At 34.4% G+C, this 16,426-nt stretch overlaps 1 protein-coding gene across 1 annotated transcript; it reads right to left on the reverse strand.

The window, feature by feature from the left end:
• Positions 1-3,012: 3,012 nt before the first annotated feature.
• Positions 3,013-5,459, reverse strand: LOC106407385 (tryptophan synthase beta chain 2). The gene is made up of 6 exons (XM_013848240.2): positions 5,189-5,459; positions 4,722-5,046; positions 4,329-4,545; positions 3,708-4,245; positions 3,471-3,569; positions 3,013-3,361 (listed from the first exon to the last, which is right to left on the reverse strand). Exons 1-6 carry the CDS (start codon positions 5,259-5,261, stop codon positions 3,108-3,110), a joined length of 1,506 nt encoding a protein of 501 aa, XP_013703694.1. The 5' UTR covers positions 5,262-5,459; the 3' UTR covers positions 3,013-3,107.
• Positions 5,460-16,426: the final 10,967 nt, after the last annotated feature.

The following is a 16,426-nucleotide window of genomic DNA, read 5'->3' on the forward strand; positions in this document are numbered from 1 at the left end:
TCTTTTTTAGCACCATCCAGCCGATAAATGGGAAAAGGGGCTGTACCGTTCTCATCAACGTGAAGTTCAGAACGATCACAAATATCGACTAAATCCAACCTTGACTTCAAATTATCCTTCGTTTTACCTTGGATGTTAAGGACTGTGTTCATCAGATTATCGAAGAAGTTCTTCTCAATATGCATGACATCTAAATTATGCTGCAATAGATGACTCTCCCAATATGGCAGATCCCAGAAAATACTCTTTTTGTGCCAGTTATGTAGCTCTTCAACCGCATTGACTCGAATGTTTTCATGTCCACCTACATCTGGCGTCATTTCTGCATCAAAATACCTAAACTGCTTCAACAAATCTTTCCCAGTAACTTCCTCAGGTGGACCATCAAACACCTGCTTGTTCTTCGTAAACGAAGTCTTACTCCTGCAGTATGGATGATCAGGTGGTAGAAATCGTCTGTGACAGTCAAACCAACACATTTTCCTTCCGTTCTTTAGTTGGAAAGCATCTGTGTCATCTTGACAATATGGACATGATAGCTTCCCATGTGTTGTCCATCCAGATAACATACCATATGCTGGAAAGTCACTTATTGTCCACATAAGTACTGCCCGCATCTGAAAGTTTTCTTTGCACGAAACATCATATGTCTCAAAACCATGCGCCCATAGTTGTTGCAACTCATATATTAGTGGTTGAAGAAACACATCTAGTGATCTTTTAGGATGATCTGGCCCGGGGACAAGAATTGAGAGAAACAAAAACTCTCGTCGCATGCACAAGCTCGGCCGTAAGTTGTACGGTGTCACAATAACTGGTCATAGAGAATACTGTCTTCCATGCTTTCCAAATGGGCTGAAACCATCAGTAGATAATCCAAGATAAACATTTCTTCTCTCTTCCGCAAATTCTGGATATGTTGACTGGAAATGTTTCCAAGCCTTTGCATCTGAAGGATGTCTAATCTCACCATTTGTGGAATGCTCTGCATGCCATCTCATTGCTTTTGCTGTGCGCTCACACTGATACAACCTCTTCAATCTTTCCGTCAAAGGCAAATACCACATTCTTTTGAATGGGATCGGAACTCTTCCCCTCGTCTCCTGATAACGAGGTTTCCCACAAAATTTGCATACATTCCGTGTCTCATCCGCTCTCCAGTAGATCATGCAGTTGTCAATACATACATCTATCACTTCATACGGTAGTTGAAGACCTGCAACAAGTTTCTGAACCTCGTAGTATGAACCCGGTGCAAGGTTATCCTCAGGTAGAATACCTTTGACAAAATCAGTAATCGCATTCATACATTCTTCAGCCAAATTATAGTCTGTCTTAATACCCATTAATCTAGTTGCAGATGATAAGACTGAATGACCATCTCTACAATTTTGATACAAGGGTTGTTTTCCTGCATCCAACATGTCAAAAAATCTCCTAGATTCGGGATTTGGTTCTTCCCCTCTATAATGATCATGTACCATCTGCTCAGTACCTACACCATAATCTATATCCGTTCTAGATTCTTCTAACCTAATATCAGGCTGAAGTTCACTAACAGGCTGAGGTTCGCTAGTACTACCATATTCATAACCAGTTTCCCCATGAAGGTACCAAACTTTATAATTACGTGAAAACCCTTTCATATACAAATGAGTCCAAACATCAAATTCTTTTATAACCTTATTATTATTGCAAGAAGAGCAGAGACATCTTAACATACCACTTTTTGCATCTGGTTGCTGTTGAACAAGCCTCATGAATTCTCAAATCCCTTGAACGTATTCTTCCGTAAGCAAATTGGTGTTCGGATCCAAATGAGGTTTATCCATCCACGAACGATAATAAACTTCTGAAGACATGATTTTCACGGAATTGTTATGACTAAAGAGAATGAAGAGAGAATGAAGTGTGAATGAGTTGAATGAGGAGGGTTGTATTTATAGGAAATTGCTTACGGTCCTCCGACGATTTTCCGACGAAATTCCGACGGATATAAAGCAGTCCGTCGGAATTCCGTCGGTATTGTTCAATCTCAAACGGCTATACAACGGTCATATATATTTGTCGGCAACGGTCACATGGTTCGTCGGAAATTCGTCGGAAAATTCCGACGGAATTCCGACGACTTTACTGTTAATCGGAATGTCGTCGGAAATTCGTCGGAATATACCGACGAACTTCCGACGACTACAACGGTTACATTTTTTATCGGAATGTCGTCGAAAAGTCGTCGGAAAATTCCGACGACCCTTGTGTCGTCGGAAAATTCCGACGACCCTTGTGTCGTCGGAATTCCGTCGGAAATGGCCGACGGAATTCCGACGACTTCATTTTTTTGGATTTGGTCGAAAATTGGTCAGTAATCCGTCACAAATGTCCGACGACATTGATGTCCGTCGGAACCTCCGTCGGAATTCGGCGTGTTTTCTTGTAGTGAACCTCCAAGAAACAAGTAACTCTCCATGAACCGGATTGTCCATCTCTTCCTTATATCTTTCTGCTAATGGTCGTTCTTCTTCTGATTCTATCTCCAAATTCTCAAGCAAGATCATCACCTTCTTGTTCGAACATTCATTGGCATAGTGGCAAATTCCGTGACACTCAAAACACTTCATATCTCTAGACCGATTCACTGGTCCTAGCCTTTTTTATCTCTGCCAACTCCGTAAGTTTTTGGTTCTTCTTTCGGTTTGGCAAAGTTATTTTCTTCTTTTGCGTAGGATGGCTTAGAGGATGAACGTATGGGTTTCGAGGAAACATTTTTCTTTCATTCTGCTGATCAATAAGGATATTTTTGTGTAGCAATTCATCCATGTCATCATAATTCTGCATTTCTAGACGATCTTGAATGTCTCTATTAAGACCAGCCTGAAAACAAGCCATGGTTGCTCCAAAATCTTCATCAAAAGTGTAGTGATTCAAAGGTATATTGGACAATCATCATCTTAAAAGTGTGTGGTAATTTGTGGTCTGTCCGGTGATGAAAAAGAAAAGAAAAGACTGTGTCCATTATTAAAATTCCTGTTTCACTCTTTATTCGAAAGGCCATGAAATTGGCCCAACTTATTTCACGTCTGTTTCGGAACATGGGGCATAATTTGGAGCTAAACAACATGAGGAACCTTAGACAAAGACTCTCGAATCCTCTCTTCGCTAAATGATAAATCTATCAATTCGCCTCTTAAATACTTGTCGTAAGAAGTAAGGTCAAAGTGGCCATGTCCACACATCGCCATTAGTATCACTTTTGCTTCTCCTGTTTCTTTGCATCGGAGAGCTTCTCTTATGGTTGCAGCAATGGCATGAGTCGGTTCTGGCGCAGGTATTATCCCTTCTGTTCTCGCGAACTGAATAGCCCCTGCAAGAAAATTCAACGGTAAAGTTGGGATTTACATTTCATTGCAAAATATAAAAGGGAGTAAGTTAGTAAACCTAAATTGAGAAATTGTGGTTAGACTAAGAACTACCTTGGAAACACTCAGTTTGAGGAATTGAGATTGCTTCCATGAAACCTTGTTCATAAACATGTGAGATCAATGGGGCCATCCCATGGTACCGTAATCCACCTGTTAAAAACCATAGATAACAAATTAGCCGAAAGTAAGACCAAGAATCAAGAATTCAAGAAATCAAGAATCAGTGAGCTGGAGAAGCCTTCCACTTCAGTATGTCTAAGATTTTGGATTTTAAGGTTTATTTGTTACCAGAATGGATAGGATCAGGAATGAAGTCATGCCCTAAAGTATGCATCTTCATCAAAGGAGTCAATCCAGCAGTATCGCCAAAATCATAAGCATAAACTCCTTTGGTCAAGGAAGGACAAGCTGAGGGCTCAACAGCTCTTATAACAGGGTTGATTTTGCCTTTGAGTTTCTCCCGGATATACGGAAAACTCAAACCAGCAAAATTTGATCCTCCACCAGTACATCCTATGATCACATCAGGCGTTTCGCCAAAATCTTCCATCTGCTTTATGCATTCTTCTCCAATAACCGTCTGGTGTAACAACACATGGTTCAATACACTCCCTAAGCAGTATTTTGTATCCTCGTTTCTTGCTGCCACTTCAACAGCTTCTGATATTGCAATGCCTAAACTTCCCGGGCTTGATGGATCGACCTGAAGGATTCTTCTACCTGCTTCAGTGAGATCCGATGGTGACGGATGAACCTTTGCCCCCCAAGTTTGCATCATTAGCCTGCGATATGGCTTTTGATGGTATGAATTGGCCACCTGCCACACCTATAGCGTAAAAGAAACAAGTACTTAACAAGTAGGACTAAATTTTCAAGATATCACGGCAAGAATCAAATATTTTTTTTTACTTCACAATTAAGTCCAAATAGACTAGAAGCAAAGGCTAAAGAACTGCCCCACTGGCCAGCACCGGTTTCCGTTACAAGGTTCTTGACACCTTCTTTAGCATTGTAATAAGCTTGTGGAACTGCTGAGTTTGGTTTGTGTGAACCAGCTGGGCTACCACCTTCATACTTGAAGTATATCCTTGCAGGTGTCTGGAGAAGCTTCTCCAATCTCTTTGCTCTAAAATTAAAGGAAGAAACGTCATCTAAACTGATAGACTCAGATTTTTTAAATTATAAAAAAAAAGAGGAACAAATCCTCTGTATTTGTTTCCATCCTTATACTATTCTAATTTATTCATATATCACATTCAAGTATAATCAAAAGCAAAAGAAGAAGAAAAAGGGATCAAGAACCTGATTAGAGGAGTTGGACGCCAAAGCTTATAGATTTCAAGAACTTCCTCGGGTATATCGATAAACCTCTCTAGTGTTGCTTCTTGTTTAATTATCTCATTAGGGAAAAGATGAGCTAAATCCTCTGGTTTAATGGGTTCGAAAGTCTTGGGATGCAATGGTGGAGGAGGCTTAACAGAGAGATCAGAAACAATATTGTACCATTGACTTGGAATTTCAACAGATGAGCTATGGTTAGATCTAAAAGCTGCGTTTGCTCTTAAGCTAAATCCATTTGAAACTCTTGTTGGGTGTTTTGACTTTCTTTTCAGAGTTGAGTCATCACCTAATCAAATCAAATCAAAATATCCCTATATATCAGAAGATGAACTTTGAAGTTGAGATTCAACAACAATCTAGTCCCATAAAAACAACAAGAAATCCTTTTGACAAACGAGTTCATATTAAAAGTACAAATGTACAATTACCTGTGAAGAAAAGTTTAGCTGAGGCTGACTTGGTGAATGGGTTTGGACGAGGCAGAAGCAATTGAGCGGCCATTTCTTGCAACTCTTATCAGTTTCAGAAGATAAGAAAGAAAATCTTGAGCTGTGAAGACTGAGAGTGAGAGAAAATCTCATAGAACGGTGGAGCATTTAAAGAAGACTTCCCGGCACCCAACTACATCTCACTATTTGAATACTAATTTGTTTCATCTTCTTTTGTCTTTTACATCTTTTTCTTTACTTTGGTTTGTTGTAAAACGTGAAAAAGAAGATGTCAACAAAAGCTGCACGATCATTGAAATGATAGCCTGAAAGAAATTTGAATGGAGTACACAGTCACTGTGTATGCATAGTAAATTCTACCTTTTTTTTTTTCTTTCCATATAAACGATGTTTCGCTCAATTGTAAACACAACATGTCTCTTTCTTCTTATAACCCATTCTCTTTTATTATCAGTGTTATCTTTTTCCTACGAGTATAAAATTTTACTTTTATTTAAATTCCTCAATACTATAAAATTATAAGTTATTTTATAACACGTTATCAGCACGATCACTCTGCGATTCGATAAAATTTATTTGTATCATTTATACCCTGCTATAATGGTCGGTATACCGCCTCTACTATTATTTGTATCATATTATAATGGCCGGAATATTACCTATATTATTTATTAGTAATTTAATTAATTTATTGATCGGCCGAGCTGCCTTATATTCTATTTATTGTTAATTGGTCGGCCGAGCCGCCTTATATTCTATTTATTGTTAATTGGTCGGCCGAACCGCCGTATAATTTATTTATTACTCTGCATTGACTGGCAGAGCCGTCGCATGATTTGTTGTCATATGATAAATATTCTATTGCCATAATTTTTACATTTATTAATTTTTATCAAATTTTATAGATTTGATTGACTGTTTAATATGATATTTTCAGACTGATTTTTGGTGCACTCGATTTAATCCTAACGGTCACAAAGAAAAATTTCAAAAATCTTCCCCTTTTCAAACAGCTATGAACAGTATTTTTTATCTATAAATACACTCATACTTTACTCATTTACTTCATCCAAAACATTTCATCTTCTCTCAAATATTTTCAAATCGCTCCATTCCGGTTTTTCATTGCAAGAAAGATGATTCGCATATTTTTGGTCTTATGTGCAATTTTTATTTTTGCTTCTATGTACGGTCTTTTTATTGGAGAATTTGCTCCTGAAGAATTTACGCTTAATGTCGGTTTACTTTTCTATGCATTGTTTCTCCTTGTAATTGCATGTATTATTAATATAAATGGTTCATTTTAAAATTACAAAATTCTAATAAAATATATTATTTTGTGTTTTAGAAATACAAATGGCAAACATCGAGAAACTCCAGTTCCTGGCTCTGAAAATAACTGGCGAAAATTACGTCGGATGGGTCACAAACGTGAAACCATATATAGTGATGAAAAAGATAACCGAAACAATTGTTATCGGTAACAAATCGCCACCCGAGCATATAGCCGAAGCGATAATCTTTCTGAAGAAGCATTTAGATGAAAATCTAGCGCACGACTATGCAAGCATAGAAGACCCAGCTGAACTGTGGCAAGGTTTTAAAGAAAGGTTCGATAACCAGAGACAAATCAACCTCCCTCACGCTCTAGAAGAGTGGAAAAGTCTGAGGTTTCAAGATTTTCAAAAGGTTGAGGATTACAATTCTGCTGTCCTGAGGATAGTCTCACTCCTGAAGTATTGTGGTAACCCTGTCTCTGAGACAGAAATGATGAATAAAACATACAATACTTTCCACAAACAGCTTCACTTCTTGCCCGAAATTTACAGAAAATGCGGGTACACGAGATTTTCTGAATTGATGGTTGCGCTCATGTTGGCTGAAAAGAACAATGAGCTCCTGATCAAAAACCACAATTCCCGACCTACGGGAGCCAAAGCATTTCCTGAAGTGAATGCTACGGCGATAGAAAATTCGGAAAGGAGAAACCAGACCAATCGAGGTCATGCTCGCCGTTTCAACAACAAACGTGGAAAAACTTACAATCCCAAATGGAAAGGATCTAACAAGTGGGTTAGATCCGGACAAGTTTCTAAGGGTAAAGAAACTCAAGAGGATACCACCCAGAAGCGTGAGACAGTGTGTTACAGATGTGGTTGTAAAGGACATTGGTCTAGTACCTGTCGTACTCCTCCACATCTCTGTAAGTTATATCAAGAGTCCACGAAAGGTAAAGCTAAAGAAGTGAACCTCACTGAAAACTTTGAAGGGACATCGTACCTCGATGCTTCCGACTTCGCTAATGAGCTGGACTAGATTACTCCTGAAGAGAGCCAAAATGCTTATAATAAGACTATTGAATAGTTTTCAATATTTTCATGTATAATTATTACATTTCATGTTTTAAACAAATAATGACGTTTTAACATCACCTTAATGTATAATTATTGTGTTTTTCCTTATATGAATGAATTTTATGTTTTCTTTTATTAATATTTATGACAATTTCAGAAATGGATCAGAATGCTAATGGAGCAAAATCCAAGAAACGGATTCATGAAATATGCATACCAGATAGTGGAACAACACACACTATTTTGAGACAAAAGAGATATTTCTCCGATATAAAACCGACAAGAATTGTCGTCAATACAATATCAGGTCCTGCAGACGTGATTCAAGGGACTGGTAAAGCAAACTTTACGTTGCCGAATGGAACAAAATTTTCCATAAATAATGCTCTATATTCTCCAAGTTCTAAAAGAAATTTGTTGAGTTTTAAAGACATGTATCTTCACGGATATGATACTCAGTCTGCAACTGAGGATGGAAAGAAATACATGTATGTAACTTCTGAGAAATGTGGCAGAAAACACATATTGGAAAAGTTTCCAGAACTTCCTTCGGGACTACATCATACTTATATCGATGAGATCGAATCAAACCTTGTAGTAAAACAGAACCCAGAAGAGTTCACATTATGGCATGATCGCCTCGGCCACCCAGGCACTACAATGATGCGTAAAATCATAGAAAGTTCACATGGTCATTCACTGAAAATCCAAGAGATTTCTCAAGGGAATAAAATGACATGTGTTGCATGTTCTCTAGGAAAATTGGTCGTAAGGCCATCGCCAACCAAAATCGATAAAGAATCACCAAAGTTCCTTGAAAGGATTCAAGGCGATATATGTGGACCTATACACCCACCTTGTGGATCTTTACACTATTTTATGGTATTAATTGACGCATCCAGTAGATGATCACACGTTTGTCTATTATCATCTCGAAATGTGGCATTTCCGAGATTTCTAACTCAGATAATCAAACTGCGAGCACAGTTTCCTGATTATACTATTAAAAGATTTAGACTAGACAACGCTGGTGAATTCACATCCCAAGCATTCAATGACTATTGTATGGTAATGGGAATTGAAGTTGAACATTCGGTTGCTCATGTTCATACGCAAAATTGTTTGGCTGAATCTTTAATTAAGCGTCTGCAATTGATCGCAAGACCATTGATCATGAGATCAAAACTTCCAACCTCTGTATGGGGACATGCCATTTTGCATGCAGAAGCACTCATTCGGATCAGACCGAGTGCATAACATAAATATTCCCCACTACAGTTAGCGTTTGGTCGAGAACCAAACATTTCACACTTTAGAATTTTTGGTTTTGCGGTATATGTGCTTGTAGCACCACCACAACGTACAAAGATGGGACCACAAAGAATATTGGGAATATATGTTGGTTGTGATTCTCCATCAATTATACAATATTTAGAACCACAGATTTGTGACATTTTTACGGCACGTTTCGCCAATTGTCATTTTGATGAAAAAGTATTCCCAGTTCTAGGGGAGAAAACAAAAATGTAGAAAATGATATCAAATGGAGTGTACCTTCGGTACTATATCTTGATCCTCCTACTAAAGAGTCTAAACTAGAAGTTCGACGAATCATGCATTTACAGAGTATAGCTAATCAGCTACCTGATGCATTTGCGGATACCAAGACGGTAACTAAATCTCATATACCAGCCGTGAATGCTCCTGCTTGTATCAAAATATCAAATGAGCAAGGAAAAGCAGACGATACACGAGAGTCTAAAACACGCTTGCAGCGTGGCAGACCTGCTGGTTCTAAGAATAAAAATCCTAGAAAACAGAAGGATGTCAAGATTAATGACACATCCAAAATAGCATAAAGTATTTTGGAAGAAACAAATAATGAGGATACTGAGAAAGTTGAGCATCATGAGTCGGAAAGTAATCATGAAATTTCTATCAACTACATCCATAATAAGAAGATATGGAATAGAAATGAACAAGATGATCTTGATGATGCTTTCTCATATATTGTGTCAAGTGAAATAAATGAAGAAATCGATGATCCAGAACCAAAATCTGTCTATGAATGTCAAAAGAGACATGATTGGGAACAATGGAAAGATGCAATACAAGCCAAACTTGATTCACTTAATAAACGAGAAGTATTTGGATCTATTGTACTCACACCTGCAGATGTGAGACCAGTTGGGTACAAATGGGTTTTCGTTCGAAAGCGAAATGAGAAAAATGAGGTTACGAGATACAAAGCTCGTCTAGTGGCTCAAGGTTTTTCTCAAAGACCTGGAATCGATTATGAAGAAACGTATTCTCCAGTTATGGATGCAATCACGTTTAGATTCCTGATGAGTCTAGCAGCTGATAAAAATCTAGAGATGCGTCTCATGGATGTTGTTACGGCTTATCTATATGGATCATTAGATACTGATATCTACATGAAAGTTCCTGATTGATTTAAAATGCCAGAAGCATTAAGTTCCAAGCCTAAAGAGTTATGTGCAATAAAATTGCAAAGATCACTATATGAGTTAAAGCAATCTGGACGTATGTGGTATAATCGTCTCGGTGATCATTTAACAAAAAAAAAAGGATATGTGAATGATCCTATATGCCCATGTGTTTTCATCAAGAAAACAATATCCGGATTTGTAATAATCGCGGTATATGTTGATGATCTTAACATTATCGGAACTCAAAAGGAAATACAAAAGACATCAGACTATCTCAAAGTAGAATTTGAGATGAAAGATCTTGGACATACACAGTATTGTCTTGGCCTACAAATAGAACATTCACAAAATGGTATATTTGTGCACCAATCCACATACACTAAAAGAGTGTTGAAACGATTTAACATGGATAAATCAACTCCTCTTAGTGCCCCGATGGTCGTTAGGTCACTTAATATTGAAAGTGATCCATTTCGACCACCTGAGGAGAAAGAAGAGATACTTGGTCCGGAAGTACCATATCTAAGTGCAATTGGAGCGCTGATGTACCTTGAAAATTGTACACGGCCTGATATATCATTTGATATGAATCTTTTGGCAAGATTCAGCTCATCTCCAACTCGAAGACATTGGAATGGGATTAAACATGTTTTTCGTTACCTCCAAGGGACCATTGATTTAGGCTTGTTTTATCCTAAAAGTTCAAAAGGTCAGATGGTTGGTTTTGCAGATACAAGATATCTTTCAGATCAACACAAAGCCCGATCGCAAATATGATACGTTTTCACGATCGGAGGCACTGCTATATCTTGGCGTTCTCAGAAACAAACGCTTGTGGCTACTTCTTCAAATCATGTTGAGATCATTGCACTCCATGAAGCAAGTAGAGAATGTGTATGGCTAAGATCAATAAGCCGGCACATCTGTTCAAGCAGCGGGATTGACGAAAATACGGAGCCAACTATTCTATATGAAGATAAAGCAGCATGTGTTGCTCAAACAAAGGACGGATATATCAAAAGCGATAGAACAAAGCATATTCATCTGAAGTTCTTCTCATACTCTCAAGAGCTCGTGAAGAAGAAAGAGATTGAAGTAACATATGTCTGATCATGCGACAATGCAACTGACCTCTTCACAAAATCACTTCCGACTTCGATATTCAGACAACATATCCATAACATTGGAATGCGTCATCAGAAGGATCTATGACTGCTCATTCGAGGGGGAGCTTACGTAGTTGTACTCTTTTTACCTTACTATGGTTTTTCCCATTGAGTTTTTCTAGAAAGGTTTTTAATTGGGCAACAAACACGTTAAGCAAGATATAATAGCGACACTGGTCTCCAAGAGGGAGTGTTGTAAAACGTGAAAAAGAAGATGTCAACAAAAGCTGCACCGATCATTGAAATGATCGTGTGAAAGAAATTTGAATGGAGTCCACCTTCACTATGCACGCACAGTAAATCCTACTTTTTTCATTTTTATATAAACGATCGTTTCGATCAATTGTAAACACTTCATCTCTCTTTTTTCTTATAACACATTCTCTCTTATTATCAGTGTTATCTTCTTCCTGCGGATATAAAATTTTGCTTTTATTTAAATTCCTCAATACTATAAAATTATAAGTTATTTTATAACATGGTTTTATTTTGTTTTGACATCAGTTAAACGAAGAGAAAAAGAAATTGGACTCTATAGCCATAATTGTTTTTATAATTCAACAAATAACCATACGGTGCAAGTGCTATGATGTAATACATAACCCGGGCGTATGCACTGAACGAGTTTTTAATTATAATAATGTTTGTTCATTAAATGATTTTAACATTTTGTAACACTGCAATTTTTATCGATTTTAAAATGACGAATACAAATGTTGGTCTCTTAAATATATCATCGTTGTTGAAGAGTTAATGTATTACATCTTATTTTAGTTATTTTTAAGATTTCATATACACAAAAAAAAATTAAGTTTTGCGGCTGACATAAGAGTATATTTATGATTAAATAAGATATCAGAAACCACCTATTTAAAAAATAAATTTGTATACATAAAAGTATATACATTAGAGTAAGCACACAAATCAAAACCAATACCTTTTGTTAATTTACAATCACGTTTTTGGTAAATAAATCAAATTAATCATTGTATTTACTTTATATGGTATGAATTAAAATTTATTAATATTGACATAGATATATAATATATTTTAATATAACTATTTATTATTGACACTTCCTACTCATATTATTTTTTAACATTTGTATATTTGCTGTAAGAAAAATTTAAACCGTTAATCACAAAAATTTTAACGTGAGATTTTCAATACAAATTTCAAAATTAAAATATTCAGATCTCAATAATTTTTCACTGCAAATTTTGAAATTGACATATTTTTATATAGTATATAATTTATTTCAAATGATATATATATATATATATATATATATATATATATATATAATATGAATATCTATTAATGGGACTTCATATTCATACAATTTATTAGGGATGAGCATTTTATCCGATATCTGAACCCGTATTTGAATCCGATCCGAACTAAAGTAGCAAAATACCCGAACGGTTATTGAATTCAGAGAGATTGGATATCTGAACCAAAACATGTAATATCAGAACCCGAACGGGTAATATCCGAACCCGAATGGATATCCAAAGATAACCAAACATAAGTATACTTAACCCAATTTTTCTAGTTTACTTTTCTCATTTTATTCAAAATAATTTATACTTATGATGCACATTTCTCAAAATAAGATAATATACATATAATTATGTACAAAATCATTTAGTGCTCACTTAAAATACATATTAAGCTCTTGTTTCTTACATTGACAAAAGTTGCATCTAAAATTTCAAAACAGCAACTAAATTAGTGGCTTTCTATTTTTAAAGTTTTATCTTCAAACCTATTAAAAGTTAAATCTTTTTAAAAATTAGAAAACCAATTAAGTTAAATATATATTTTAAATACAAAAAACATAAACAATGAATAATTTATTTATTTTTTCTTCAAAATTTAAATATTCGAACCGACCCAAAATATCCAAACCCGAACATAAAATACTTGAACCCAACTCGAACTGTAAAAATACCCGAACGGGTTCTATACCTTTATACTGAAATACCCAAAACTCCTAAATACCCGATATGAACCCGAAGGTGTATCCAAACGCCCGTCTCTATGATATATGATCATTTATATCTTGCTTAAACAATAAAAAAGTTAAACCATTGATTACAAAAAATTTAATGTACAACTTTTACCATTTTTAGTAATTTATAGTCGTTTTAAAAAATTCAAAATATAACATATAAGAAAAAATATTTTTTTTATTATATCTTTAATGTAATTGTTTAATTTCTTTCAATAATATAAAATTAAACAAAAAAAAGAGAGAGGACACAAATTTTTTTATAAAATATGTATTATTCATAATCATTAATTATCATATATATGTCCATATTAGGTAATTCCGTAACTTTTATTTAAGGAAAGAAAAAATATTCTTTTGCATACTATCAATTAATTTTATAGTTAGTTTAATAAAAACATAGTATATGTTTATATATGCTAACTTATTTTTCTAAAAATTCTAAGAATCATTCTTGTGATGACATGTGGCTACGAAAACATGTTGTAATACTCCATGATTAATATATAAGGAATTAGTTGAAGAAAGAGACCAATTTGCCTTTGACTCTAGACACGTGCTATCAGAAAAACAACAAACCTGATGAAGAGAAATAGTACGGAAAATAAGAATAGAAAAATAATGATGTAAAAGAAATTGTATATGACGGTATTTGCACGACATTGTTCAGATCGAATGTTTACGAGGAAGGTTTTGTTCGATTTTTTTTCTGAAAAATCAAGGGTACAGTGGTGGTAGTTTGAGGTGGACGACGTGATACTGAAAGAAAAAAGACATTGAGATCAATGTATGTTGTGTTCAAAGTTTAAGAAAACATCACAGACGCATTGGAGAAAACCATTGAGTTTAGGACATTCTATACTATTTGTGTTATAGAATAGTATAGTTTTCTTATGTGTGTCCAATATTATTTTGGGTAGAAGATATTGATCTAATAGTCTTGGACATGTGTAATTGTATTTTCAGAATTATATTGTTGTTAAAGAATTTGCACCATATTTCATCTATATATTACACTATTTTGTCTATTTGCATTTGTAATACTATTTTTTGTTTGTTTATCATCTTTTTTATTACACATGTGCATTGCATAGAATTCTCTAACTAACATTATGGTATAATATTTTGTTTTATAAAAATAATATAGTATATCATAACATTTTCCTTCTTCTCTTTGATTTCATCTTTTTTTTTCTCATTTTCCTCCTCATACTTCTCCATCTTCTCCTTACCCTCTCCCCATCTTCCAGTTTATTTCTTGACTTTATCCTCATTCTATTTTGAGAAAAAGACAAAAATAGCACTAAATCAAGTTTATGTTCCCAAACTAGCACTCAAGGTCAAAAGTCACAAAAATAGCACTTAATGTTTTATCAAAAGTCACAAACTTAGGGTTTAGAGTTAAAGGGTGGTTTAGGATTTATGGTTTAGGGTTTAGGGTTTAGAGTTAAAGGGTGGTTTAGGATTTATGGTTTAGGGTTTAGGGTTTAGAGTTTAGGGTTTAGGGTTTAGATTTTAGGGTTTAGGGTTTAGATTTTAGGGTTTAGGGTTTAGAGTTTAGGGTTTAGAGTTCAGAGTTTAGGGTTTAGGGTTTATGGTTTAGGGTTTATGGTTTAGGGTTTAGAGTTTAGGGTTTAGGGTTTAGAGTTGAGAAATGAGGTTTTGGGGATAAGATTTCAAATTTTGAAAAATAAAAAAAATTAAAATTTTCAAATGATAAACTTAGAAAGGTGCTATTTTGGTCATTTTAGTTTTTGAGTGCTATTTTTGTGATATAAACTTAGAAATGTGATATTTTGGAGATTTGCCCTTCTTTTTTTCCTTATTTTTTTTCCTCCTTTTCATGCTCTTTCTATTTCTTTTTTTTTTCTTCTTTTTCCTGTTATATCTCATCTTCTTTACTCTCTTCTTTGACCTTCTTGTTCTTATTATCTTTTGCAGTATTAAAACAAGACGGAGAAAATGAATAATACACATCGTATTATATAAATTTATTAAACTATACTATTTGGGTATTAAATACAGTGTAGTATGCAATTTGTATGTTTCATAAAACACAAACCCACTCGCAGAGAAGGAAAATTTTATCCAATTTTGTGTCAAATTGTCTTATCCTTCACTCATGTTATTACATGGTCATTTAGTTAATATTTCCTCTAGATATGGCTAGTAGGCAAATTAACCCACATTATTACATAGTAATATTACACAAATATACATTGCATATTCTAGCCATGTGCTTGCTATGGTTATATGTTGAATTATAATTTTTTATGGTTATACATTGCAATTTCTCTAAACAAAACAAAGTTTATTTAATATTGGTGTGACATTTTCAATCACAGATTTTATAGCCAAAAAATATCTGTTAATGATATTCGTTGGTCTGCTGTAACTGTAGGAAAGAAAACTACAGCATGAGTGGTAGAAAGTTTATCAGATCACCCCGGTTGAACATTCATCTCTTTGAACGAGAACACGTACTTTCTTCTTCATATAGTCTTCTTTCTTCTCCTGTAATTCTTCTCTTTTCCTTTACTAAATTCAGAAAACCAATTTTTGAAAAACTTCCATAAAACAGTTTACTATATAGTAACATACTCCTATTACGGTTCAATATTTACCCTCTTCGTGATGTTGATGATATTGCGGCATTAAAGGTCATTTAAAACTCAACCACCAAAATCCAAAATAGCAGATTTGTGGCCAATACTAGCTGCTCGTTTGTCTTTTACGATTTATCAAAGGCGAAGACATTGTCAAACAATTGCAAATAAAACTGCAAACAATTGCAATTTATTGAATTGCAGAATAACATACAATAATTAAGTTACGGAAAAGAAATTTCTGTAGAATAAAACTGCGAGATGATTTTTTGTACTATTAAATAAAATGATGTAAACTGCGGAGTATAAATTATATAAAATATTTTCTGTACTATCTATTGAAAAATATTAATAATTAAATTGATTATTACAAGATATGAAATCAAATAAAATTTATAGAAATGACTTCACTTTTTCAATAACTGTAGTGATAGATTAATATTTTACAATATTGTAAAACCAAATTAAAATATTTATGTATTTTATATGGTATATAGTTTAATTTAAAATGATATATATATATATATATATATATATATATTTTTTAATATTGATAATTGGTTAAATTAGACTTTTTACTTACATGATTTTGTAATAATTTGTATTTTTTCATAACAAAAATTTTAA

The sequence above is a fragment of the Brassica napus genome, chromosome C4, assembly GCF_020379485.1.
Source record: "Brassica napus cultivar Da-Ae chromosome C4, Da-Ae, whole genome shotgun sequence".
In the NCBI taxonomy this organism is placed as follows: Eukaryota; Viridiplantae; Streptophyta; class Magnoliopsida; order Brassicales; family Brassicaceae; genus Brassica; species Brassica napus.